The 25,830-nt window shown below is 44.2% G+C and overlaps 6 protein-coding genes across 6 annotated transcripts; 3 read left to right on the top strand and 3 right to left on the bottom strand.

Moving 5' to 3' along the window:
- The first annotated feature begins 1,174 nt into the window (after positions 1-1,174).
- LOC108601633 (cytochrome b561 domain-containing protein 2) lies at positions 1,175-2,409 on the top strand. The gene is made up of 3 exons (XM_017989535.1): positions 1,175-1,687; positions 1,744-1,936; positions 1,996-2,409. Exons 1-3 carry the CDS (start codon positions 1,343-1,345, stop codon positions 2,304-2,306), a joined length of 849 nt encoding a protein of 282 aa, XP_017845024.1. The 5' UTR covers positions 1,175-1,342; the 3' UTR covers positions 2,307-2,409.
- Positions 2,410-2,801: 392 nt separating this feature from the next.
- Positions 2,802-10,750, bottom strand: LOC108596492 (protein spitz). The gene is made up of 2 exons (XM_017982306.2): positions 10,615-10,750; positions 2,802-4,235 (listed from the first exon to the last, which is right to left on the bottom strand). The coding sequence occupies exon 2, from the start codon at positions 4,005-4,007 to the stop codon at positions 3,255-3,257; it is 753 nt and encodes a 250-aa protein (XP_017837795.1). The 5' UTR covers positions 4,008-4,235; positions 10,615-10,750; the 3' UTR covers positions 2,802-3,254.
- Positions 10,751-11,131: 381 nt separating this feature from the next.
- LOC108607823 lies at positions 11,132-12,531 on the top strand. The gene is made up of 2 exons (XM_017998871.1): positions 11,132-11,386; positions 11,439-12,531. The coding sequence occupies exons 1-2, from the start codon at positions 11,198-11,200 to the stop codon at positions 12,423-12,425; spliced, it is 1,176 nt and encodes a 391-aa protein (XP_017854360.1). The 5' UTR covers positions 11,132-11,197; the 3' UTR covers positions 12,426-12,531.
- LOC108607824 (probable phosphomevalonate kinase) lies at positions 12,462-13,439 on the bottom strand. The gene is made up of 3 exons (XM_017998872.1): positions 13,108-13,439; positions 12,554-13,048; positions 12,462-12,486 (listed from the first exon to the last, which is right to left on the bottom strand). Exons 1-2 carry the CDS (start codon positions 13,179-13,181, stop codon positions 12,562-12,564), a joined length of 561 nt encoding a protein of 186 aa, XP_017854361.1. The 5' UTR covers positions 13,182-13,439; the 3' UTR covers positions 12,462-12,486; positions 12,554-12,561.
- Positions 13,440-13,520: 81 nt separating this feature from the next.
- LOC108607822 (probable chitinase 10) lies at positions 13,521-21,612 on the bottom strand. The gene is made up of 7 exons (XM_017998870.1): positions 21,539-21,612; positions 17,537-21,307; positions 17,297-17,482; positions 16,962-17,241; positions 15,393-16,901; positions 15,139-15,328; positions 13,521-15,080 (listed from the first exon to the last, which is right to left on the bottom strand). Exons 1-7 carry the CDS (start codon positions 21,569-21,571, stop codon positions 13,712-13,714), a joined length of 7,338 nt encoding a protein of 2,445 aa, XP_017854359.1. The 5' UTR covers positions 21,572-21,612; the 3' UTR covers positions 13,521-13,711.
- Positions 21,613-24,341: 2,729 nt separating this feature from the next.
- On the top strand, positions 24,342-25,786 carry LOC108600171 (caltractin). Its single transcript, XM_017987580.1, has one exon. The coding sequence runs from the start codon at positions 24,913-24,915 to the stop codon at positions 25,489-25,491; it is 579 nt and encodes a 192-aa protein (XP_017843069.1). The 5' UTR covers positions 24,342-24,912; the 3' UTR covers positions 25,492-25,786.
- The last annotated feature ends 44 nt before the right edge of the window (positions 25,787-25,830 follow it).

The raw sequence follows: 25,830 nt of genomic DNA, 5'->3' as shown, positions 1-25,830 counted from the left end.
ATATCCTTCCGAATCCAAAAGGACATGCATTTTTACACTCCAGGGCATCAAATCTATCGATCTGCATTCAAGGATTTTCGAAATCGCACAAAAAAAATGTTGCTCAAAAATTTACAGGGGGTTGGTCGCAAAAATCGGCCCAAAAACACAAAATGCCGTTTTCCTCGGAAACTACAAGGACGATTTTAATGTCCTTTGGTGTGCAAGTAGTGCTCATCAATACCTTTCAGAATATACCACTCAAAGGACGAAAATCCTTACAGGAGCTGAGAAAAACATCATTTTTCGTATACAGAAAAACTGCTGTAACTCCCGTATCCTTCGCATTACCAGGACGAAATTAGTGTCAAACGATCCCTTTTCAAAAGGACTATCAACTGGCCAAAGGACATCCATATTGTCCTTGTAGTTTCGGAGAAACAGCGGGTTTTGTGTTTTTGGGAACTTTTCTTAAGCCCTCAGGCTGAAAATTTCTAAGTCGATGGTGTCTAGATGACCCCATATTTTTTTGATGCAGTTCGATAGAGTTTCGTCCTGTGAGTGTCGCAAACCAAAAATTTTGAAAATGTAACAGGATATGGCCAAGTTATGGCCTATTTTCGTGGGAGGATTAAGCATGCAAGCTAAAAGTTGTTGCATACTTTTGAGATGAACTATGCAAACAACCGCAGTTTGCAGCAAAGACAACAACCTTTTATCTTTTGCATCTGCACATGTTAAAATCGTTGCATATCACCAGGATCAGGTGCTCAACATGGGCGATCTCATAAAGAAAAATAGCCATAGCCCGGTCAATTCCATGCAGGAGCTTAGAATAGAGTGTTTTGTCTTCCAAAGTCATAAAAAAAGAATATACTGAAGGTCACACGTAGCTGACAGTTATGGCCGAGGTCTACGCCTATTAAAAACAAAAGCATTTTAGCAGCTTCCCCAGAGAAACTGATATTATGCGTATGCCATTATAATATATTATATACATATGTGGTTGCAAATGCACAGTATATACATTTTAAATAAATATTCGTTCCTTGCTTTGTTTGTGGGTTGCGGCTGTGGTTTTATCAATGCGCATTGAACACAGAATAGAAAATATAGAATGAGGCTGCTGGTTAAATTATTAACTGCACCAGCAGTCAGTAACAATCGCGCAATATTACGATCAACAATCGCAGCAGCGCTTAGTGAAAACAATTAACTAACAAATTAGAAAACATTACAATTATCAATCGTTAAAAATTGAGCAGTGCTGGTGTTAAAACTAATAGCACATAATTTTTAACACGAAAACAAAATTTGTTGCCCAAACTGATAAGAGCGTCGAGTCAACTGCAAACCAAACCAGATGCCGCAGCCAGAGCAAGGGGCACAGGCGCTCAGTAGCTTGCCAGCAGTTGTTGACTACGGTAGTGTGAGCAAGCCGGAGCCGCATTCGGAGCTGCCATTGAAAACACGTGAACAGCGCTCGCCGTCGTTTGTTGTAGTAAGAGAAGCAACGAGTGGTCCAAGCTACGCCAGAATGACGCACTTGCCGCATGCTGAGGCGCAGCAGCCGCTGCAGCGACTAGAGTTCTTTTTGAATATAGTGAATCAAATGTGCATTGGATTTATAACAATCTATATATCGTATTTGACGCTGCGCACAGGTTTAGCAGGCACTGGACTGCACGCCTGGCTGGTTACTATTGGAGTAAGTTACGCATAATCACAAACTGAACAGCAAGTTATTGCTTACCTATCTTGCAGTTCTCCTTCTTTATGGCGCAGGGCATTATGGTGCACTACTCCAACAATGTGCTGACGAGCAGCTATAAGCGTCATACAAAGACCACCATACATTGGGTAACAATGGTACTCGGCGGTGGCTGTGGCGCAGCCGGCGCGCTCATCAAAATGATCCAAAAGGGTTTTCTACTGCAATCCACTCATGGCAGACTAGGTAAGTGGCTAGCAGCTAAAGCTACACTTAAGTTAATCTTAACTTCAATTTGTTGCAAGGTTTGGCCGCCTTTGTGCTCTGTCTTGTAACCATGTGCTCCGGATTGGCCGCTCTTTTCTCCATGCGCATTAAGAAGCTGCTTGCGCCGCTGCTGAACAAAGCTTTCCATAATTTTCTAGGCATTGCCGTCTTTGTTGTCGCTTTGGTAACTCAATTTTATGGCTATGAAACAAAATATTTTAAAACCCGAACTCAGAACGACTTTCAAGTGCTAATCAAGTGTCTTACACTTACATCGTTAGTTTTGACTGTCATAGGTCCATTGAAATCTTTATATCATCGACTGCAAAGCATTGCGCGACAATTTTAAGACAAGCAGATTCTCAACTCAAAACGCATTTTGTTTTATAAAAAATACATAAATAAAAAGTTACATACATTTAAAAATGTATTCCCCCAACTTGTTAGTATTTTAATTTATACTACGTGTGGGAAAACCCCAAGCCATTTAACAAAATGCACATTCATACATACGCATATGTACTTGTTGCTTGTTTATATTTTTGCTATACACACAAAGAGATAAGAGATCAGTGCTGCTCTCTTTTGAATTTATATTTGCTTTGTTGCTCTTAAATTTGCTCTACGCAATGCAAAGCGCACGTAGCGCTGATAGCCGAGATAACTGGAATCGAAGCTGACAGCTGCCGTCAGATATTTTATAAATCAAATTCAAAAGCTTATGTTAATAAAAAAAAACTTGTTACATTTGGTTTCGACATATGCGATATAGATCATATTTATTATGTAAAAAACATTTACATATATATTTTAATAAGAATGTATCTAGTGCGATAAATAATACTTGGTGTATATTTCATTGTTTTTTTTGTTTTTGTTGATGTGTGTGTGTGATACGAATATCACTTAAAAGTAAAATAAATAAATTCATACCATAAATAGTAGTGGTTGTCTAAAAAATAACCATATTCGAATTCAGAATTTGTAAAAAGTAAAGCAAAGAGAGTTTGCGTAGTTTTCTCTCTCTTGCATAAAATCTCTCAATTGAGTAGCATGCTGCGTATAAAGCGAATGTATGTATGTGTGTGTGTGTGTGAATGTGGAATACATGTATTACACTTAACATATATGTAGGACGATACATATTCGACTGACTATAAGACTACGACTAAAGCACATAGAAATTCGTTATACGCATTATAGACTTTTGACAATGACATGCATAATAATAATGGAGGCAAGGCAATTACTAAATCACGTTTACATTGGAGTAGTCTGAGATTTGGAGATTTCGAGTTTAGAGCTTGCTGCTGCTGCGTCTTATGGCGAAGGACATCAGGGCGTGCTCCAGCCGCATGTGGTAGGGCAACTTGTGTTCAATGATAAGCGGCTCATCGCCGGCAGCGCAGCAGTTGCCACGACAGCATTCGCACTGCTCCCGATCGCTGCCCTCGACATCATCCTCATCCTGCTCCAGCTCGTAGGCCTTCTTGGCGGCGCGCTGCTCAAAGCGCAAATAGAATGCAACGCAGACGAAGAGCATGAAGACAAGCGCGCACATAGCGCCGCTGGCAATTGAAGCCTTCTCCAGCATGGGACGTGGCCGCTTGGGCAAATAGGTGCCATCGATTTCCTTATACTCGCAGCGCTGGCCCATGAAGCCAATGGCGCACTCGCAGCTGTAGACAGGCTGCTCGGCAATCTTTACGGCAAAGCAATGCGCATCGTTCAAGCAGTACCAGGTGTCAAAGTCACCCGGGCACTTGTATGTGGGGAATGTTATATTGGGCCTGGGCGTAGTCGTTGTCGTTGTGGTGCGCATGGTCGTTGTTGTCGTCGTTGTGGTTGTGGGCGCTTGTGTGGGCGGCAGCGCTGTGCCCGAGATGGAGGACGATATGGATGGGCGCGGCTTGGGTACCGCACGGCTGGAGCAAGCCTCAATTATCGCCGGACATCCCAGACAGGTCACCATCAGCAGCAGCAGCATGAGCTTCATTCTGTACTTGTTAAATGCAACTGTTGCGCTTGTTGTTGTGATCATGGAATGCATTTGCTGTAGTTTGGTAACTCTTTTTGGTGTTTGTTTAAAAGCTTAGACACTAAACATAAAAAAAAAACTATCACAAGTTAATAACAAAAAACGTTCGTTGCGGCTCGGCTTCACTTGGTCGTTGTCCTTGTTCCAGGCTCTTTGGAATATAAATATAAATATCTAGCTATATATATATTTTTGTATGTATTTGTGTGCGTGTGTAAATGTTTAACGTTGACGGCGTATCTGTGAAAAAGACACGAATGTATTAGTTTCATCGTAGCGCATTGAATTAAATATAAAACTAAAGTTGTTTATAATTGTTAAAAATGTACATTAATTTTAGCTATATACAATTTTTGCTTATGGAATTTTATTTGTTTTTTTTTCATGTTGTATTCCGTTGGTTATCCTAGCTCATCAAAGCTGGCTGTGATATGCGTCGGGTATCCATATCACAACCACTTGATGAGGCTTAGATAAGCAACATCAATTTCTATTGATGTCAAACACTCAACACTCGACGGTTCCAATTCACAATCATATTATAGATATATATGTACATCAAATAAGCGATGTATATACATTTATATCATATTGTTGCCAATTTGCTGACGCTTGGCTCCGAATCCTTGGTGCTAGATGTTGGTGGTGTTGGGTACTCGATGTCTGAGGTGCGCTGGCTGATTGATGATTTGTCAAATTGTTCGATTGATGTACGTTACATTACGCTAAGCTCATCAAAGCTGGCTGTGATATGCTCGCAAAGCTTTCAAAATGCATTTCACAACCACTTTGAGAGCGCAGCATAAATGTGCCAATCTGGTGATAGATAGATAGACAGTTGGGGAGATAGAGAGTTGGATTGGGGTGTACATAGAGTAGTGGGGACGACTTGAGAAATTTTGCTCAATGCTTGTATGAAATGAGAGTAAACACTTGAGAGAGATTAACACGAATAGCAATGTGCAATATTAATTTTGTATAATTTTTGTCGCTTTGTCCTTTGATCCTTATTGTGCTGAGTATCGCGTCGCTCCTCAAAGCTGGCTGTGATATGCATAAAAGGTCAAACATTTCACAACCACTTTGAAGAATGACACAATTCTCTTTTGCTCAGACGACTGCTCCTGCTTATTCCTTCAAGTTTATTGTTTTCTTTTAGTGCCAAAGCAGTTAGCCTTGTTTGTCGTCGCATAATAATAATAAACAATACAATGCAATTCAAAAAAAAAAAACAACACAAAGTAATATTAAACCAACGACGACGACAATAACATGATGTTATGTTAATGAAATCTGTTGATGTGAAGCTGATGCTGGTTGAATCATATTCTCTTTTTTCTGCTGATAATACAGAAATCAGCGGTAAAGCACAATAATTGTTATAATTCTATATGTACATGTATGTATTTATGCATAAACAAAATGAAATATTAGTGCGTAATAATAAGGCTATTAGACATATTATCAATCAAAATATACATTTAGCTTTTTATGTTTGTTTGTTTGTGTGTTTGTGTTGGCGCGCACATTGCACTCGTAAAAATATTAACAAAATTTAATATATGGCGCCAATGTTATGATAAGCTTCAATTGACAAAAAAAAAACATAGAGGAGCATTCATTAATTTATAAAAATACATTTATACACACATTCAGAGTATTTGCAATCTTTCATACTGTAGACGCATCTTTGAACGTATTTGAATTTCCGTTAGGAAACGGACTAGACGCAGCAAGTAAAAGTTGAACAACCAAATGAAATTGCGATTGAACTTGAGAGCGTAGGTCAAGATCATCACAACTTTATTTTGCTTTTGGCATACCGACAACGGCCCTATCACTAATACACATGTGTGTGTGTGTGTGTATATATCAGCAGCAGCAGCAGCTATGGGAACAACAAGGGGATAAGTTCGTTCGTTCAGATCCGGTGGCCATTTACAAGGTGGCAACGCTAACGACAAATAACTGTAAGCGCAATAAGCGATGTCTTACAAATGCAACAGCAACAACAATAAGTACAAATGTAAAAACAAACAAGCAACAACATACAACATTAATAACATGCATACATACAAGACAATTGGATCGTCGTCGTACAGTAAACATCAACAACAACAACAATAACAACGCCCGCTAATAATATGTATACACACACGTTTAGAGATGTACATATATATGTATGCAGCAGTCGCTCTTGCTCTTGCGCTCTCTCCCTTTCTCTTTCTGTCTTGGTTTTATGCTGCTGCGCTGTTTGTTGTTGTTGTTGCTGCCGCTGCTGTTATTTTCATGTTGCCTTGTGCTGCTTCATTCTTGGGCGTCACTACAGCACAAGTTCGTTGCTCGTTGTATGCTAGTGTATGTGTGTGTATAAGATACAAGTATGTGTGTGTGTGCGTGTTTAGAAAGCTGTAAGAAAAGCAGAATGTGTGAAAACTATGGAATTCTACAAACGAGACAAGTCACAACTACAGAAGGGCAACATAGCCATATTTTCTTTGGTCGAAAGTGCTCAAATATTTTACCGGTTTTTTTTTTGCGTAAAAACAACGGGCAAAAAAACAAGTCCTACTAGTTTTTGTTTTTTCATTTCATTTGGCGTAGGTTAGACAGAGACAACGCGAGTCTCCATTTAGCAGCGACAGCAACCAATGTGTGTGCGTGAGAGTTCAAGTGCATGATTTCCTGTGTTTGTATGTGTTAATGTCTACACTTCGTCGCGTTAGGAGAGAACATAAATTTTGTCTTTTTCAGCTACTCGCTGTTGTGTGTGTGTACGCATGTATCTCTCTGTGAGTGTGTGTGTGTGTGTGCGCGGGAATGTTGTCAAGAATTCTAAGAATTTTGCCCAAGCGAATAATGGGGACGACGAATGGCAAAACGAGTCTAGTTTATAGCAAAAGTAAATCAATTTGGTCACATTTCAAGAATAAACACGCACAACTCGATTAAATTTAGTGCTAAAATGCATATACATACACCAACACATACATGCACAGACACACCACACACACACACATACACGCATGCCTTAATTAACACCGATAGCCGAAAAAATTGAAAATATATATGAAATTTTAATTTATACGCGTTTATTGCACACACAATAAAGTTTTTCCATTACTTAGTTTTCTTTTACCAACACACAACTTAAGTTAAAAACAGAAATAGGAAAACCAGAATCACTTGGCATGACGCCGAATAGCAGCAGCAGCAGCTTAAAGAAAAAACACGACCGCATCGCCAACACTGTGAAAGACAACTGCGAAAGAGAAAGAGCAGAGCGTGGCCAGACCGCTTCAATGAGAGTCGAGACCGAGGCCGAGACGCCAACGCTCTCTCCAACTCTGTGTGTATGTGTATTTCGAGTCGATTGCGTTGGTAGTAGTTGTATCGCTTTGCTTTGTGTGTGTGTGTGTGTGAGTGTTGGCGCACAACATACAAATACACAAACAGAAAAAGGTAAAAATGCGGCAAAATAACATAAATAACAACAACATGCTGCTGCTTGGGGCTGGCTGGCTCGCTGGCTTTGCTGCTTGCTCGCTTGCTTGCTTGCTTGTTGTTGTTATTGTTTCTGTTCGGTTTGTTACCAAAAGGTTTCGCACGATATTCATGCATATGTATGTATTAACTTTTGTTTGTTTGTATGTCTATACATAGGATCAACATGTTGACTTGCCGCCAACGCCGACGCCGCCACCAACTCTCGACCAGAGCCAGAGCTTGGTGGAGCAAAAAGCACACAAACAAGAAGCGACGCAGAGCGGCAGTAAACCTGGCAGGTAGCCAAACGGGACGAACAGGATTGAGGCGCAGACTAAAACGACTTCGCTTAATACGCGCGCTGGCTACTGCCGCCGCCGCCGCTTGGGGCTGGGCCTCGCTGCTTTTTGTTTTGGTGAATTCGTAGAAATCTGCTCGCGATGCACGTAAACTACATTCCTGGCTCAATATATTGCAGTAAGCCGCCCATTTATTATTATTGTGCGCGCCAAAAATAAAAAGGAGCATAATACTGGCGTTGCCAGATAATCAGATATCCCAATTGATAGTCGGATCTTGGCTATGGATGTATCTGCAGCAGCAACCAATGGGTGGTCTATTTGAATTGCATGCACATAAACAAACATCAAGAAATTATGGCCAAATGGCTACATATAGTAGTATTTATGTATACATGCAGTTTTCAATGTCTTGCAAGAATTCTCTTAGTATGTTGTTGTTGTCAGTTAAGTTGTTGCTTGTGCTGCTGCTGCTGCACTTGTTGTATGCGGTTAGGGCATTGAACTAACGAGACAAACAAACGCACTCTCAATGCTCAGTGCTCAGTGCGGTGGCAGCAACATCAATTTGCACAAACTACTACATAAAAAGAATAAAAAATCAATAAAAATAAGCAACAATGTACAATTTATGTATACACATATGCATCTCTCTTGTGTGTGTGTACATCATCAATGTCCAAGCAGCAGCAGCAGCTCAGCGATGACGATAAAAGGTCATGCATAAAAAAAGAAATATTTTTGCCAATTTGAGATTGGGGCGGGGTCGTCGTCTAGTCTGGGTCGCCAGACAATGTCTGACTAGACAGACATGGCCTATGCAAAATGTAACGGTAATCATTTGAAGAGCACACACAAACACACAGGTTTGCGCAGCGCACTCAAAAACTCATACTCTCGCGAATCTTTCACTCACTCTCTCTCTCTCTCTCTTCCGCTCTCTCTCTGTCGCGCATTATTTGCATGCTTCTCGCTCTCTGTGTAGAGTTCGACGGCCTTCTTACGTAAAACAGCAATAACAACAACGCTACAGCGGCATTTTTTCTAATAAGCAACCAAAGCGGCATAAGGGGAGGCACTCTAATGGCGTTGCCATATCGGTCAAAGCAGAAAACTCGTTTTCCTCTAAACGCTTGTCTTTGCAACTGTACAACATAAACACACACACACACACGCATACACTCACCGGAGCGCGCTCTCTTTCTCTCGCTATCTCGCTCTCTGTTTTGCCAAAGTATAAACGATTTTTATTTTTCTGAATGTAAAGGAAGTGGCACGTACTGTACACACCGTCGCCTGCTACTGAAGAGGGATCACACAGACGACTATGGAGTGGGGGTAAAACAAGGCAGAGAGAGCGACAGAGAGAGAGCAAAAAAAATAAATAACAGACGACAACGACCGACAGACTGATGGTGGTGGCTAGCCAAGAAGAAGGCGGCTTGAATTGGCTCTTGTGGAGACGCGAACGGTGTGTGTGAGTGTGTATCTGTGTGCCTGTGCAGCATATGTAGATACATACATACACATTATAAACAGGAAATGGAATTTACAAATACACACATGCATCTCTATACGTATACGGCGACAAATTGTTGATGAGCCGACAGCGGACGTTCTGCTTAATTGAAAAATGGGCACAAGTGTAAAAGAGAAAAGGCGTGAGCGAGAGAGAAAGATAGAGAGAGAGCATACAAAGTTGATTGAAATCAATAGTCGCCATACAAGTGTTTGAATGAAATATGCGCATACATTCGTACATTTCGTATCTATGTATGTGTGACTGCGCGTGGAATGTATAAAAAACGCGGCCAATGGACGGCAACCGATGAGCGTCTGTAGTATCTGTATCTTTTTTTTTTCTTTCTGGAATGTCTTAGTGTAGCTTTTCGTCGCGTGGAGACTTTTATGATGCTCTCACATCGAGAAGTCTTACACCTGACACGCGTAGTCTCAGTGGCACACCCTCCAGTCGAAAACAAACGCAATTGCCAAGGAAACGGCAGCTGTCTCAATAATGCTTTCAAGTAGAAGTCCCCTTGCAAGAATTATGTACAACATGTTGCACAAATTGGATCTGTATGGCTATTGTTGGAAACTCGGAAATACAGATGGGGCGCATACAACATAGTACTTTATACTCAGCGCGTAGTTTTACTCGGAAATGAGCAATGAATGAAATTTCGTTGTTTTCACAGACAGGCACACACACACACACACACACATACAGATGCATTCAGTGCATACAAATGTATGTGGGAATTTGGATCAAGAGAGAAAGTCTACAATACAGAAAAAGCGCGTTGCCAACTGTGAGCACAAATTGTTTACTTTTCACTCGCCGGCTTTGAACATTAAGTTGGATACAATTAATAATGCGAAATGAAAATGAGCAACAAAATAATGTCGTGCATGAGGTACAATCTATTTAAATTACATATACATATGCAGATGGCTGACTAACGCTGTCGCGCACTAACCTACATTAATGTAAGACGAAATGCGGCTGCATAAAGTAGCTGCAGCAGCAGTAGTTGGCAACGCTACAAACTAGTTTTCGTTTACATGCCGCCTTTTGCCTGCCTGCCTGCCACAGAAGTCTCCGCGACGCATGGGCTAATATGCGCATAGGGGGATAGCTTTTGAAAAAAAAAGACGTAATACCATACATACACACTGTCAGATTTACTTTTGCGTATACTGTATACATACTCACAAATACATTTAAACACACACGCAAACAAATACACACACAAACGAAACACAAAAGCCCTACTGCGTAAAAATGGCCGAAATATTTTATTTATTGCGTTTTAATGCACTTGCAAACTTACTTTCGCTTTTCGTTGTATTAGCAAACACACACACACGCGAACATTTATTGTTATTAATACTGTTTTGTATTCGAAATTACAGATGCATTTCAAAAAATTAAAAGGCACTCGTTTTTTACGCTTTTTTCCATTTGGTTTGTAATCACCGATGGATGGTAGTGTATTGCAGTGCTGCCACTTTAGGTTCTTTGTGGCTAGATTTAGTATTTTTGGCCTCTGGTATTGACGGTATCACCAAATGCTGCCGTATCTGTTATAATCTTTAGCTGTTTGAATTTTATTCAATTCAGTGATATTTTTTTGCGTTTTGTGTTTACTTATCTCATATCTATGTAGTACCTGATACGCGAAAGCGATTTTACCATTAAATATTTATATATTTTGCAAACAGCTTTAATTTAAAAAAAATTTACTGATCGCTGAGTGCGGTCACACATACTTATTTTGTTTTTGTTTAAAATGATAATATATCGAAAAAATATCGACGCTTGGAATGTCTCCCGCATTTTTAATTTAAAAAAAAAAACAACTGCGTGAAAAGTCGTAGCATTTTGGGAAAACTAGTTAAAAAATATATATTTTTATGGGCGCTAAAGCAACAAAAATGGATGGTAGCTATCTGCCAGACACACCTACACTAAATAATATGCGCATGGAGAGAAAGTATCAAAAAACCGAAATGGAAATGTCTACTCCTATCAAATCCTCAGATCCTGACCCAAATGCATTGCTCGATCCACGATCACCGAGTGGCTGTCGGACACCAATGAATGTAAGTAGCTAGTGCAAGACTTAAATGTGATGCTAATTATGTTGATTTGTAGTTCCTAGCGCCCCAAGTTCAGGTTGCGAAGGTAGTACCAGCTACAGAGGCTTGTGGTGAAAATGCTTTTGCGCAGTTCAGAAAGCGCTTGCTAAAAGGATTTTCATTAGACGATCCTCGCTCGCCACAGCTTAATAGAACTCCTTTGATACTCGACGAGGTAATTGATCGTACTCTCAACATGGACGACACCTTTTCCGATCTGTTTGTAGAGACTCGTGTGCCTGCCACGGCTGTTACTGAGCCCGTAGCTGATGAAAAGCCTATAGAACTGGAGCCGCCAATGGAAATGGAGCTGCCTAGTCCTATCAGTCACAATAACAGTTCTTTGGAAATCGAGTCGATTATCTATGATGAAGAGACTATGCCTTGCGATATGATGCTACAAAAGACTCCGCCACAGCAGCCCTACGATCCTCGTTCGCCCACAGTGGGCGTAGAGCGCACGCCCATAATATTCTGTGACGATGAGGACGAAGAGGCTAGAGAAACACAAATGCTGGAGGATATACTCCAAACGCTTACACTTAATCTAAGCAACGAGAGTAGCATGGCTTCATTTGCCAGCGCAACAGGTGAATTTGAGATGACTCTGGATGAGCCACAAGCACAGGCGCCGACACAGGCTAGCAAACCAGCAGCTCCAACAAACAAGCACTTGGATCGTGTGCGTCTGGGCAACAAGCGCCGTGTAGCGCCACGCAAGCCAGCACGTGCCAGCAAATCTCAGATTTATGTGGATGCCAACGAGGGCGGAGTAACGAGCACGCCAAAGACCACACCACAGTCAGCGCAGCGCACGCACCGCACTCCTCTAGGCAGTGTTAATAGAAATCGCATGCACTTACGTTCACGCTCGGTGGAGAAGGATCTTCGCAAGACACCGCTGTCGCTGAAAAGCTTCGATGATCAGCTCAATCCTAGCGAGCGGCGCAACGTGCCTAGCATACATATGCTCATGACCGGAGATGATGGCTTCGATGGTTAGCCCAATTTACAAATCATTTATATCAATCATTATATTCACCATTATATCAGCCTAAGTTCATCTATGAATACAAACACTTCATAAACATTGCTATAAAAAATATATGTATGAATTTAATATATATTTACTTTAATAATCAGCTTATCTTCAGCATTGTCAGCAGTCGGTCGACGAGCTGCTCACCAGTAACCTGCTCATCGTCGTTGGTCAACTCGTAGTCAAAGACGCCATCATCCAAATCACATTCAGAAGGCACGTCGTCAATGCCCGGCGTAAAAAGCCAGCCCCGAGCCTTGCGCGTCTCTGGCTGTGAAGTAAGGCGTATTGTTTGTACTGCTGCTTGTCCGTATGTTTCTTGAAACCAGCGTATGTCATTCTTGCGACGTATGTCACTGACTATGACGTAGTCGTATTGGTCTAGCGAGACTTGCGTCATTGCGGCATGACAAAAGAAACCGTAATCCTGCTGTCGCACTTCATCGCTCCAGACTATCATGTCACGTCTATATTGCTCCTTGTACGGTCCATCGCTCAGCATGGCGCTCATGTCCAGCTGCAGTTTGTTTGCCCATTCTCGTTTAATGGGTTCCGAAATTCGCACAATGATGGCCCGATTGCTCAACCTGTTGCTCGCAATTTTAGTTAGCCGTAAGCGGTAGTTAGCACTCTCTCATTTACTCACCGTTTTAGTAGCCTTTCGGATATGAAATCTTTGCCGCATTTTCGTTTTCCACTTATTAACAATATTTTCTGCATGACTCCACTTTCCAACTTTCACTTTGTGTTGTTGCCCAACGATGACGACCGTATGTTATATGTATGACAATTGCTTAAGGTCAAACTTTATGTCATGTTTAATTCATAACACTGTTTGTTATTCTTATGCTAAATTGTTTTGAGCTATTGTTATGGTTTAACAGCTGATTTGTTCTAAGTTTTTGTATCTTTTTTTAAATTTATATATATGAATGGATGACAGTGGGCTTTAAAATGCGACCTCCACTTAATATACGGTCACCCTAAAAACGTTTAAGCTGTTTGAATTGGGTGATCTGAGATTTGATTTCTTAGTTAACATGTCTAATTTAAAAACAATTTAAAATTAAATTATGTTTTATTGCTTGTGGGAGTGTGCTTACAACTAATAGGCAAAAATCTTGAGAACAGATTGCGAGCCTAGTCTGCAGCAAGTAAATGGGCCATAACCAGTAGATAAGTATACATCTATACAATCATATGAATGTTACTATATACTGTTAATATGTAGGTGGATAATCAGTCGTAGATTATGTGCAGTCATTAGCACGCTGTCCGGGAATGCCACGCAGCTCCTGGTTGAGCGTGCGCAGCAGCGGATGCTTGCCACAACCGCAGCGTCCACGGTAATCATCCAAGTCGAGAGCCCAAACCATGCCGCCGCCTAGACGCAATCTGCGCACAAACTGTGCTTTACGACGTATATCAGCTACGTCATCGTAGGAGACCCACTGATTGCCACTGTAGGCGTAGGGACCAATGCGCTGCTCGTCGTCACGCACCACAGTCCAGCCGCCGTTGCTGATCTTTTCGCAGATCTCGTAGTAGGCCAAGAAGCCGCCAGCGCGCGTATAAGTGCCCGCCTGGCCGGGTCCAATTGACTTGTCGTTGAGCGAACGCGAGTTCTGATCGGCAAGTGAGAAGGATTGACCGTACATGGGCATGCCCATGATCAGCTTGCTGGCAGGCGTGCCCTTATCCAGCCAGTAGTTTATGCTGTAGTTGGCGTTAAAGTAGGGATTCGTATCGCCCTCCACATAGTAGAGTGGCGCAACATGACCAGTCTGCTTGTCCCAGTGTCCATGGAAGTCGTACGTCATGACAGCAATCCAATCAAAGTAGCGCGACAGCTGTGGCACATCATAGCCCGCATCAATAACCATTTTGCTGGGTGAGACTGCAGCGGAGAGCAGCAGTCCGCGTGGCTTGAAGGCTTGCGAGAGCTCACGCACCAATGCGGCAAATCCTTTCTTCTCAGCAGCTGAACCCTTGCTGCAGTCCACTTGCCAGCACACTGGATACTCCCAGTCCAAGTCCAGACCCTCAAAGCCATACTTTTCAATAAAGGTGAGCACGCTTTCAATGAAACGCGCGCGTGCCTGAGGATCCAACACCAGACGCGCATACTTGCTGCCCAGTGAATCGTTCCAGCCACCAATGGCAACGGTGACGCGCAGACCCTTCTCCTTAAAGGCAACTACACGCTCATAGAAGCGATTGTCAATGTCCGCCCAGGAGTCGTGTGTCTTAATAGTGAGCGAGTTGCTGTTCAGCACGGCAAATCCGTAGACAATGTGCGTGCAAAGATTCTCATCAATGTCCTCAGGCACATACTTGCCCTGGCCGGGACGATACCATGCCCAGTTGGTGAAGTAGCACACAACCTTGTACTGCTCCGAGCTGCCCAAAGCAGGCGGCGCAGGCGTTGGTTTTGGGCGTGCTATGGGCTTCTTATTAGGCGGCGTGATGGGTTTCTTTGTGGGCTTGGCAGCAATGCTGGCTGTGGGTTTGGGTCTGTGCACAATTGGTGGCTGCGTAGTTTGATCCATGCGCACTGTGCAGCGCGCATTGTTTGGCCAGTCGCAGTAGTTCTCGTTCCAGTGTAGTCCAGCGGGACAGCTGTCAATTGAAAAGAGTTTAATGGACTGCAGCGCAGACTTTGATGCTCAGCACCTACCGCTGCTCAAAGAGCTCGCCATACTGACAGATGTAGTACTTGTTGCAGTCGCGCTCATGTGCTGCATAATTGCGTCCCTTGCAGTCCAGTGGAGCCTCAGCTTCCGGACGTGATGTAGCCATGCTCGTCGTAGGCCTGCGCGTGGTTACAGTGTTTACAGTGGGCTTGGGCTTATCCGGTTCGTTAGCAACTGCAATGGGATTAACAATTTGAAGTTAAGTTTATTGTTGGATTGTCTGATTTTCATCACTTACTCATTGTTTTTTCGCTCTTCTCTAGCGCACACTTGGGATGTGGTCCGGCATAGCCACGCAGCACGCGATTAATGGTCTTGAGCAGCGGATAGGACTCGCAGCCGCAGTCGTTTTTGAAGTCATCCAAGTCAAGTGCCCAGATCATGGCACCACCCAAGCCCATGGCCTTGACATACTCGCTCTTGTGCCGTATCATGGGCGCATCATCAAAGGACACCCACTGATCACGCGAGTATGCAAACGGACCCATGCGTCCACGAGCATCGCGTACTACGCTCCAGCCGCGTTTCTGTATGTAGGAGCATATCTCATAGTAGGCCAGGAAGCCACGCGCACGTGTTGCCTCGCCCGCCTCACCGCCGCCATAGGTTGGTGCATTTAGCTGATGATCGCTGGACTGTGCCAGCGAGAAGGATTGACCGTACATGGGCATGCCCATGATGAGCTTGCGGCGATCAGCGCCGTTTTGCAGCCAATAGTTGATGGTGTAGTTGGAATTAAAGAATTCCGTGCCCTCTGGATGATCGTACATAGGCGCCACATGGCCAGTGCGCTTGTCCCACTGTCCATGGTAGTCATAGGTCATCACAGCAATCCAGTCAAAGTAGCGCGACAGCTGTGGCACATCATAGCCCGCATCGATGACCTTCTTGTTGGGCGAGACGGCAGCGGAGAGCAGCAGTCCACGTGGTTTGAAGGCCTGCGACAGTTCGCGCACCAGATCCGTAAAGCCTTCCTTCTCATCTGACGTACCCTTCTTGCAGTCCACCTGCCAGCACACTGGATACTCCCAATCCAAGTCGAGACCATCAAAGCCGTACTTCTCTATAAAGTCCATGACGTGGCGTATAAACTTGGCGCGTGCGGCAGCGCTTCTGACCAGTCGCGAGTACTTGTCGCCCGCCGAGTCGTTCCAGCCGCCAATGGCCATGGTCACCTTGACGCCCTTTTGCTTGTAGGCCACCACACGCTCGTAGAACTTGTTGTCCAGATCCGCCCAAGTGTCATGCGGCTGTATGGTCAACCGGTCACGATTGAGCACTGCAAATCCATAGACTATGTGCGTGCAGAGATCCGCGTCGATATCCTCGGGCACAAACTTGCCACCGCCTTGGCGATACCACGCCCAGTTGGTGAAATAGCAGACTACCTTGTAGTCCATGTTGTTGCCAGTGCCTGGATAGCTTTCTTCCATATCAAAGTCTCCCTCCTCAACATCGCCATTGGGATCCACTTGGTTTTCTTGTGAGGATTCGTTGCTGTCTTGCGCTGATGCTGCCTCATTGCTGGACTCCTGCGAGCTGGGCTGTTCAGCTTCAGCTTCAACTTCAACTTGCTCTTGCTCTTCCTCTGGCTCCTCGCCACCTGCATTTTCGGATTGCTCGCTGCTCTCAGGCGCTGCAGCTTCCTGTGAGCTTTGTCCAGCTTCGCTTTCCACAGATACAGCTGCAACCTCCTCGGAAATTGCCTGTTCCTCCACAGATTCGATCTCAGCAGGTATCAAACCAGCTGCAAATGGTGAAAAATGTTTTATACAAGCAACTAAAGCAATGCTAAGAGATTAATTACGTGTGGGTTCGTAGCCAGTTGGTGGATCCTTTAGCACTGCATGGATTTCACGCAGCAAGGGATGCACGCCATCGCCACAACGATTGCGGAAATCATCCAGATCCAAAGCCCAGACCATGCCACCGCCCAAATCCAAAGCACGCACCAGTTGTGACTTTTTGCGTATCATTTCCGGATCATCGTAAGAAACCCATTGAGTGCCCTTGTACGCATATGGACCCATGCGTCCACGCTCATCCTGCACCACCTGCCAGCCTTGATTCTTTATACGCTCGCAAATCTACAAAGGCATGTGTTAAATTTAAAAGTTTCTATTGCAGATTGATAGCACTTACCTCGTAGTATGCAAGGAAGCCTGAGGCTTTGGTAAATTCACCCGCTTGACCACCAGCAGGTGCCTTGGCATTGAGTCCATGATTGTTGGCATTCTCCAGCGTAAACGACTGACCATACAGCGGCATGCCCATGACAATCTTGCGCGAGGGCGCGCCTTGAGCTATCCAATAGTTGAGCGAGTAGTTCTGTAACAAGGTAAACATTAAAGATTTGATTGCAAGTTGCTAACTCTAACTAACCGCATTGAAGTAATCATAGTCATCATCCGGATGGTGATACAATGGCGCCACATGGCCAGTCTTCTTATCCCACTGGCCATGGAAATCGTACGTCATGACGGCAATCCAGTCAAAGTAGTGCGCCAGCTGTGGCACATCGTAGCCCGCATCGATAATCTTCTTGCTGGGCGAGACTGCAGTGGAGAGCAGCAGGCCGCGTGGTTTGAACGCATCGGAGAGCTCACGCACCCAGTCGGTAAAGCCTTGCTTTTCATCCTCGAATCCTTTGTTGCACTCTGTCTGCCAGCAGACAGGATACTCCCAGTCCAGATCGAGACCCTCAAAGCCGTACTTCTCTATAAAGTCCAGAGCGTGGCGTATAAACTTGGCACGAGCGGCGGCGCTTCGGACCAGTCGCGAGTACTTGTCGCCCTGCGAGTCGTTCCAGCCGCCCAGCGCAAGACTGACCTTGACGCCCTTGCTCTTTAAGCCGCTGACGCGTGTGTAGAAATTGTTGTCAATATCTGCCCAGGAGTCGTGAGTGCGTAGCGTTAACTCGCTGTAGTCCAGCACGGCAAAGCCGTAGACCACATGCGTGCAGAGATCGGTGTTAATGTCATCGGGCGTATAGCGACCCAAGCCCTTGCGATACCAAGCCCAGTTGGTAAAGTAGCATACGACCTTGTAGTAACCATCCAGCGGCTGCAATTGTGGCTTATCGGTGGGATAAGTGGGTCGGGGTGTGGTGCTGGGACGCTGTGTTGTGGGCACGGGCTTGGCAGCTGCGGGAGGCGTTGGCTTGGGCTTGTTAGCGGAGCCTGCAGTTCCCGACTCCTTGCACATTGCATTCGCTGGCCAATCGCAGTTGCCCAGTTGCTCATTGTAGTGCAGTCCAGGCGCACAGTCTGCCGCTTGTAGTCGATTCCACAGACAGAACAAATACTTGCTGCAGTCACCCGGATAGGGCACGCGCTCCTCGCCATTGCAGGGATCCTCCTCGTTGTTGGCACGCGACTGTATAATCCTCAAATACTTCTTGCTGGTCAGGCACTGCACATTTTCCGGCCAGTCGCAGGTCTTCTTGATGGCATCCCAGTGCAGATCTCCGCCGCACTCGCTGGGCACCAGCGCTCCATTGACACAAATGTAATATTTGCCGCAATTGCGATGCGTGTAGTACTCGCCTTCGTTGCAACGTGCCGAGCTAGGTGGGCGTGGTCGTCGTGTGGTGCTGCCGGACGCAATGGGCTTCTTGCTGGGCTTGCGACTTGGCTTGCTGGCTGGTGTAGTTTTTCTAGGCCGCTTGGTTGTAGTGCTGCTGGGTCTCGCTGTAGGTCGCATCGTTGTAGTGCTGCTGGGTCTTGCTGTGGATCTCATGCTGGTGGAGCTGCTGGGTCTGGCTGTGGATCTCACAGTGGTAGTTGAATGCTGGCGCACTGAGCATTGCGCATTAGCGGGCCAATCGCAGCCCTTGACATCGTTGTTCCAGTGTAGTCCACCTGGGCAGTACTGCTGATGCAGCTCACCCGCTATGACGCAATGGTAATAAGAATTGCAGTTCTTTGGATCGGCATAGAACTGTCCAGGCTCACAGCTGCCTGCCTGCACTACAGGATACACCAAAGCGGGCACGGGTATGGTGGTGTGGGCAGGACGCGCTGTTGTCTTTGTAGGCTTAGGCTTCGGCTTGGGCTTCGGCTTAATCGTGCTGGGTCTGCGCGTAGTTGTTGTTGAAGTCCACCAGGCGGGTGTGCTTGTAGTGCTAGTGGTGGGTCTGCGTGTAGTTGTGGGTCTGCGCGTAGTGGTTGTTGTTGTAGTTGTTGTCGTCCTGCGCGTTGTGCTGCTGCTGGTTGCATCCCAGCTGGGCCAGGCGGTGGTCGAATGCTGATGCTGAGTGCCACCGCCTAAGGAGCCATCGCTGCTAATCGTTGTCATCTGTGGCGGCACGGGAGTCACTGGCATTGGCGGCCGCTGGCAGTTGCTGCGCGTGGGCGGCTCCGTGTGCAGACGCCCTAAAGCGCGATTGATAGACTTGAGCAGTGGATACGCTTCACTGCAGCAACGATTCTGGAAATCATCTAGATCCACAGTCCAAGCGGCAATGCCACCAAATTCATTGTTAAGCGCATAGCGTGCCTTGGCCTCGACACTGGTGGTATCCTCATAGCCCACCCACTGATCGCGCAGCATTGCATACGGTCCCGACTTGCGCTCTGCATCGCGTCCAGTTTGCCACTTGAGCTTGCGTATGCGCTGGCAGACTTCATAGTAGGCCAGCATGCCAGGCTGCTTGGTTAGCTCGCCCGCCTCGCCGGGTCCGCTGGCGGGCACGCCCTCACCCAACAGGCGCTGACTGCTCTGCTCCAGCGTAAAGCTCTGTCCATAGAAGGGTATGCCCATGATAAGCTTCTCGCGGCGTGCGCCCAGCTTCAGCAGCAGCTGCATGGTATAGTCCGTATTGTACTGCGGATACTTGTCCTGCGCGCGTCCATAGAGCGGACTCACATGACCTGTCTGACGCTCCCAGGCGCCGTGGTAATCATAGCTCATGACGGTCAGATAATCAACAACGTCAGAGAGCGCGGCTAGGTCATAAGCCTCGCTAATGATCTCTTTGTAGCCGGATACAGCCACGCCCAGTTGCATTTGAGGATTGACGCGTTGCAGCTCCACACGCAGCGTTTGCAGCAGCTTGGTTAGATTGGGCTTGTCGCTGGCGGGGCCCTTGGAGCAGTCGCTTTGCCAGCATTTGGGATAGTTCCAGTCCAAGTGCAGACCGCTGAATCCATGACGCTGCAAAAAGCTTGCAGCGCTGGAGGCAAACACCTTGCGTTTGATTTCATCGCCAGCCAGGCGCGAGTACTTATCGCCACTAGAGTCGGTCCAGCCGCCCATGGCAATGAGCACAGGCACGCCCAGTGCTATGGCGCGCTTGTAGTATTGGTTCTCAATATCCACCCAGGGATCAAACTCGCGTATGGTCAAATGATCCGGATCCAGCGAGGCAAAGGAGTAAATGATAGCTGAGCAAAGTCCAGCATCCAGCTGCTCGGGAGCAAAGTGTGCATCGCCTTTGCGATAGAACGCCCAGTTGGACATGTAGCAAAGCACCTTGGGTGCTTTGTTGCTCTGCAGTTTCACCTGGGAGAGCGCGCCATACGGCTGCTCATGCCACGAGAGATTTGCCTGCGCCAGTGCACCATAAGAGTGCTGCTCAGTAAAATCGTCTAGCTCATCAATATGCTCCAGCTGCTCTATGTCCACCGCCTTGAGCAACTGCTGATGTGGTGATCCGCTGCGATAAGGCTGTGGCCTGTACTCCTCCGCGGCACCAGGTGCTATAAAAGCGGCATACTTGTCTGACACAGACCAAGCATCCGGCTCCACCAGCTGCGTCAAAGGCATCTCATGCTCCTGCTCTGCTGCCTCGCGCACATAACTAGCATACGATTCGGTCTCGTATTCCTCATCATCATCATCATCATCGCTGGGCTGCGCTTCCACAGAGTCACGCACAAAAGAGCGCAATGGCGATGACTCTCTCAATTGTGCCACACCACGCTCATTCAAGCTGGGCACACTCTCGACAGCGCTGCGCAGCGGCAGAAACATCTCGCCGAATGTTGGTCGCATACTAAGCCGACTCAGTGGACCAGCTGTCTCCTCATCCTCCACTGGCATGCTTTCCACGGCGGATCGCACAAACGCCGGCTTGTAGCTGGGTGCCACATGAACTTCAGGAGCCTCGATGCGTATGTGTCCCCATGCTGCTGTTGCGCACAGGCAGAGCAACTAAAATAATACATTAAATTACTTTTATTAATCAATTACTAACAAGGCGTGAGCATTCAAAGTGTTTAAATTTCAAAAATGCTCTTTTCACTTTCAATCAAACGGTAAAAAACAAACACAAGCTTAGCAGCAGTGTGACCGGCTAAAGAATAAATAAGCAGCAACTGGTCACACTGCTATGCAAATATAAACGATCATTTTCAATTTGAATTTCTCGAAGGACGAACTTACCAGCAGCCCATGCTGCGTAGCTTTTCTACGCATTTTCCAAAAGTTTACAGTTTAATATTATTTTTGCTTCTTGCCCGAATTTAATTGTAAGCTGCAATAAAAAATATTATAAATGTTAATTAAGTTTTTTCAGACTGTCTACAAACAAAACCATTAAATATATATATATATTTTAATGATAAACAGGTTCTGCTGCAAATGATTTATTTATCCAGCCGCACGGATTATCACGTCAGCAGCAACAGTGCGGCATACATTTTAATAAGATTATATGGGTCTGTGATATTGAATGACAAATTGGGAAGTAATTGTCAAGCTTTTATGAGACTGAGACGCGCCCGGAACTTATTGTTATGCCTATTGATTGTAAGTGATAAGGTCTACTGATATATGTATGTGTGTTTTGGCACATTTCGGTTTCCAAAAAGGTGCAACAATTAGTTTATGCTCGTCACGTACATGACCTAGGTACACCCACAAATACTGACAATAAATTCTATTTCTGGTAAAATTTATTTTCAACTGGTTTACTTTCTCACCGTTTGCCAAATTGTAATAAATTTGTGGCAAGTGTTTAGAAACTTGTTTTGCAAACTGATAAATGACAATTGTTATATTTAATTAATAGCACAATTCAATTTGCTCGCTTTGCATTGAATTTAAATAAATTCTTTTGTATGCGCCGCTTGGTAATAAATTTATAATTTACTTGCGGTTAAGACAGACAACAAGTTGCGTTTATTATGGTAATCAAATAAAATAATAAAATATTATGGCAATATGCCTACTATAAAATTTCCAAAGCTCTAGAACTCCTGCAGTTCAGATAATTAATTTATTCATAAACTTTAATGCGTAGGAGCATTAAATTTTGCATAATTTATTTAAAAGCCGATTATTTGTTTATCCCTCACAGCCTAATGGTGTTATTTTTACAAATCCATATATGGCATAATTAACTCTTTACACTCATTGGACAATTTGAAAGCTCATTAGGTGATCTGCTTTGCCAACTTCTTTTGTCAAGTATGCAAATCCGTTTTCGAAATTGGGTTAAGACTTTTATGTTCTGTTTTTTTCCCCCAGCTCGATCGATTGTTGTTGTTTCTGTTGTTGTCGTTCTTTGAATACGTAACACAGCCAATATTATGGTAATCAAAAGAAATGTAACTTGCGCCAAAGGCGACATGTGAAAAGATGTTGAGCAAGTTTTGGCATTAAGTTTATTAAGAAAGTAGGCAGAACGGAACAGAACGGTTCAGGTTTTCAGCCAAAGTTCATTGAACGCCAAGAGCCAACGTTCTGATCCTGTCCGCATATGCTTAAGATGTCTTAAAAGAGAATGCTACAGATTTCTTGTATTTGATTGCGTGTTATTTTGTAAAATTTACTCTCCTAATTATTTTTGAAACAACAGAAGTGTCGCAAATGCAGTTTATTACACTTGCCATGCCTGCATTTTATGTTTAACTATTAAAATATCATAAACTTGTGGATTCTGTGTTTCTGGGCTTGTTTTAAATAAATTTTGGAATGCAGTTCACGTAGCACACACGAAAAAATCCACTTTATATGCATTTACGGTTTTGGAACATTCGACACAATTACACTTGGCCATTAAGAAAGTGTCCACGTTTTGTCCAGCACCAGTCCCAAGCACTTTTGACTCACTCACTTTATTCAATGGATAATCCAAACGGTGACGAACGCGATCACTTGGCGCATGCGCGCCCGTAACGAAACTGTTGGCAATCCCACTGAGGACGCTGCTTTTATACGCGTTTGGGCCATGCCAAAAGAACAAAAAAAAGCCAAGTAAAAATAAAATAAAAGCTTGAAAGAACGCCAACAGCAACGTTCTATTGGAGAGGGAAAGGAAAGTTACTGTTTTTTAAGGTCTATTTTGAACACTCTATAGTGCTGCTAACTAAAGAATTCTGAGCGAGTTTGATTTATTAGATATATTAGGGAAAAGCACATTGTTTCTAAGATTTGATAAAAAAAATTTAATTTAAGATAGCGTATTTATAATTCTCATTTTATTAGCTAATTCTACATTATGTAGGCGTTGTTATATGATAATTATTCTTAATTTATGCAGAGAAAGAAATCAAAACAAATATGTTACCTGTTTTTCTCTTTTATATTTTGTTACTACCTTTCGCTCGTAGTATCATTCGCGAATATGGAAATAAAAACAAATCGAACAGAAACCGGCAACCGGTAAACTGCAGACTCACTATCAATGGCTGCAGCTTTCTCGATGTCAACGTCCCGGAGAAACAGATCCAGTTCTTTGTCATCTTCTTATTCAACAGTAAAAGAAGCAATTAATACAATTTTTAAAACCGATATGAATGTTTTCATTTTTGACAGCTTTGTTGATAGCAAAGCAAGCTCTCAAGATGATTTATTGGCCATGATTACTTGATTGGTCAGCTAAGAAGAGCAAACAGAACGAAATTAGTAAGCTGAGTAACGGTCGTTTGTCAGCCACAATTTAAATGGATCTTAGAAAGTTTATAATAGTTATTAAAATTTATGCGCTCTGCAGTCCTCGCTGACAACGTTCAAGCAATCACCCACTTTACTTAACGGCAACGCTGTGCTATTGGATGCCAAAATACGTTAAATTAGATATCAATTAAATTTAAATATGGTGCCAACATTCAGCGATCGCGTTGCCAACTACTTACAAATATATGTTGCCGTCGATAATAATCACAATCGATGACAAGCACATTTGCGATATTATTATGGATGATATGTGTCAGTTTCGTGCATCTCCCTGTTGCCAATCAGCTGTAGTTGACGCGCAAAAATAATATATGTGCACAAAAAATAGTTGTAAACAAATAATTGATGAACATTGACATAAAAGTGGCGCAGCGTGACGAAATAAGTGACGGCAGCTGAAAAGTGCAGCTGCAGTTGAGGAATACATTGTGGCAAACAGCACCAAGGAAACTCCAGCTGTTTATTTATAGGACCAAAACAGCAACAGCAACAACACGAGCAACTATCAAACAATCAACCCCTACTGCCTCCCTACTACCTACCACCTATTACCACCCCTAACCATCTGCAATTGAGCAGTTAGTTGTGTGTGGGCGTGGGCGAAAATTGACAACGGCAAGTGCAAGGATACTCGACTCACAGTCGTAGTCACAGCCCCATTCACAGACAAAGTCAGCATGAGCCTACGGTGTATATTGTATAGTGTCATGTAACGTGACGTTGCCATCTTCATTGTGACATTTACATTTACATGGCATTTGCGTGTGTTATGAAATTATTTTTATTGACGGCTTTATTAAACCACAAATAACTTTATTGTGAAATTGATTTAGAGCTTATCACAATCAGTAAAGAGCATGGAGCCAAGCGTAACTGCGGTAAACGTGACAGCTGCTCCTGCAGCAGCGACGACAACAGCTACCACAACGGCACCTAATGTCAAGCGCGGCACGCAGCAAGGACGCAAGAAGTCTGGACCCAAGTTTGAGCTCTCGGAGGCGCAAAAGTCGGACATCAAGGAGGCATTTGATTTGTTTGACAACGAGTGCACCGGCTTTATAGAGGTCAAGGAACTGAAGGTGGCCATACGTGCGCTGGGCTTTGAGCCAAAAAAAGAGGAAATCAAGCGTATGATAGCGGAAATTGATAAAGACGGCAGTGGACGCATTGCTTTCAACGATTTTCTACATCTGATGACAATGAAAATGGCCGAAAAGGACACCAAGGAGGAGATACTGAAAGCGTTTCGGTTGTTCGACGACGACGAAACGGGCAAGATCTCATTTAAAAATCTTAAGCGTGTAGCACGCGAACTTGGTGAAACGCTGACAGATGAGGAGCTGCGTGAAATGATTGACGAGGCGGATCTGGACAACGATGGCGAGGTCAATCAAGAGGAGTTTCTGCGCATTATGAAGAAGACCAGCCTGTACTAGTCAAATTAATTCGAAACCGCATTCCACGCTTTATGTTTAAGTTCAAGTGTTGTTCCTTTTAATTTTATATACTTTAAGCGTATTTATTGCTAACTGTTGTGCGCAGCCCGCTGCTCCATGGCAACTGCTTTACTGTGTACGGCTACCCACATAAGGTCAAAGTGTGTTCACGTCCCAATCTATCTCTGAATGTATGTACAAACTATGCAAATGATGCACCGCCTGTATTTTTGCACATTATATAACCTTGGCGATGAATAAATCATCCAATTGATTAACGTTGTACGCCACCCGCTGTTTAAATAATCTGATGAGCGATAATGGTTTAATTTTTTATTT

This window comes from Drosophila busckii, chromosome 2L (genome assembly GCF_011750605.1).
Source record: "Drosophila busckii strain San Diego stock center, stock number 13000-0081.31 chromosome 2L, ASM1175060v1, whole genome shotgun sequence".
Taxonomy (NCBI): domain Eukaryota; kingdom Metazoa; phylum Arthropoda; class Insecta; order Diptera; family Drosophilidae; genus Drosophila; species Drosophila busckii.
This window is presented reverse-complemented; position numbering and strand designations above follow the sequence as displayed.

Coding starts and splice junctions, on each gene's coding strand:
- LOC108601633 (XM_017989535.1), top strand. CDS start 1,343: ATGCCGCAGCCAGAGCAAGGGGCACAGGCGCTCAGTAGCTTGCCAGCA. Junction 1,688..1,743: donor CCTGGCTGGTTACTATTGGA/GTAAGTTACGCA, acceptor CCTATCTTGCAG/TTCTCCTTCTTTATGGCGCA. Junction 1,937..1,995: donor ATCCACTCATGGCAGACTAG/GTAAGTGGCTAG, acceptor ATTTGTTGCAAG/GTTTGGCCGCCTTTGTGCTC.
- LOC108596492 (XM_017982306.2), bottom strand. CDS start 4,007: ATGCATTCCATGATCACAACAACAAGCGCAACAGTTGCATTTAACAAG.
- LOC108607823 (XM_017998871.1), top strand. CDS start 11,198: ATGGGCGCTAAAGCAACAAAAATGGATGGTAGCTATCTGCCAGACACA. Junction 11,387..11,438: donor GCTGTCGGACACCAATGAAT/GTAAGTAGCTAG, acceptor GTTGATTTGTAG/TTCCTAGCGCCCCAAGTTCA.
- LOC108607824 (XM_017998872.1), bottom strand. CDS start 13,181: ATGCAGAAAATATTGTTAATAAGTGGAAAACGAAAATGCGGCAAAGAT. Junction 13,049..13,107: donor TCCGAAAGGCTACTAAAACG/GTGAGTAAATGA, acceptor TGCGAGCAACAG/GTTGAGCAATCGGGCCATCA.
- LOC108607822 (XM_017998870.1), bottom strand. CDS start 21,571: ATGCGTAGAAAAGCTACGCAGCATGGGCTGCTG. Junction 21,308..21,538: donor CTACGCAGCATGGGCTGCTG/GTAAGTTCGTCC, acceptor GTATTATTTTAG/TTGCTCTGCCTGTGCGCAAC. Junction 17,242..17,296: donor GCTTCCTTGCATACTACGAG/GTAAGTGCTATC, acceptor ATGCCTTTGTAG/ATTTGCGAGCGTATAAAGAA.
- LOC108600171 (XM_017987580.1), top strand. CDS start 24,913: ATGGAGCCAAGCGTAACTGCGGTAAACGTGACAGCTGCTCCTGCAGCA.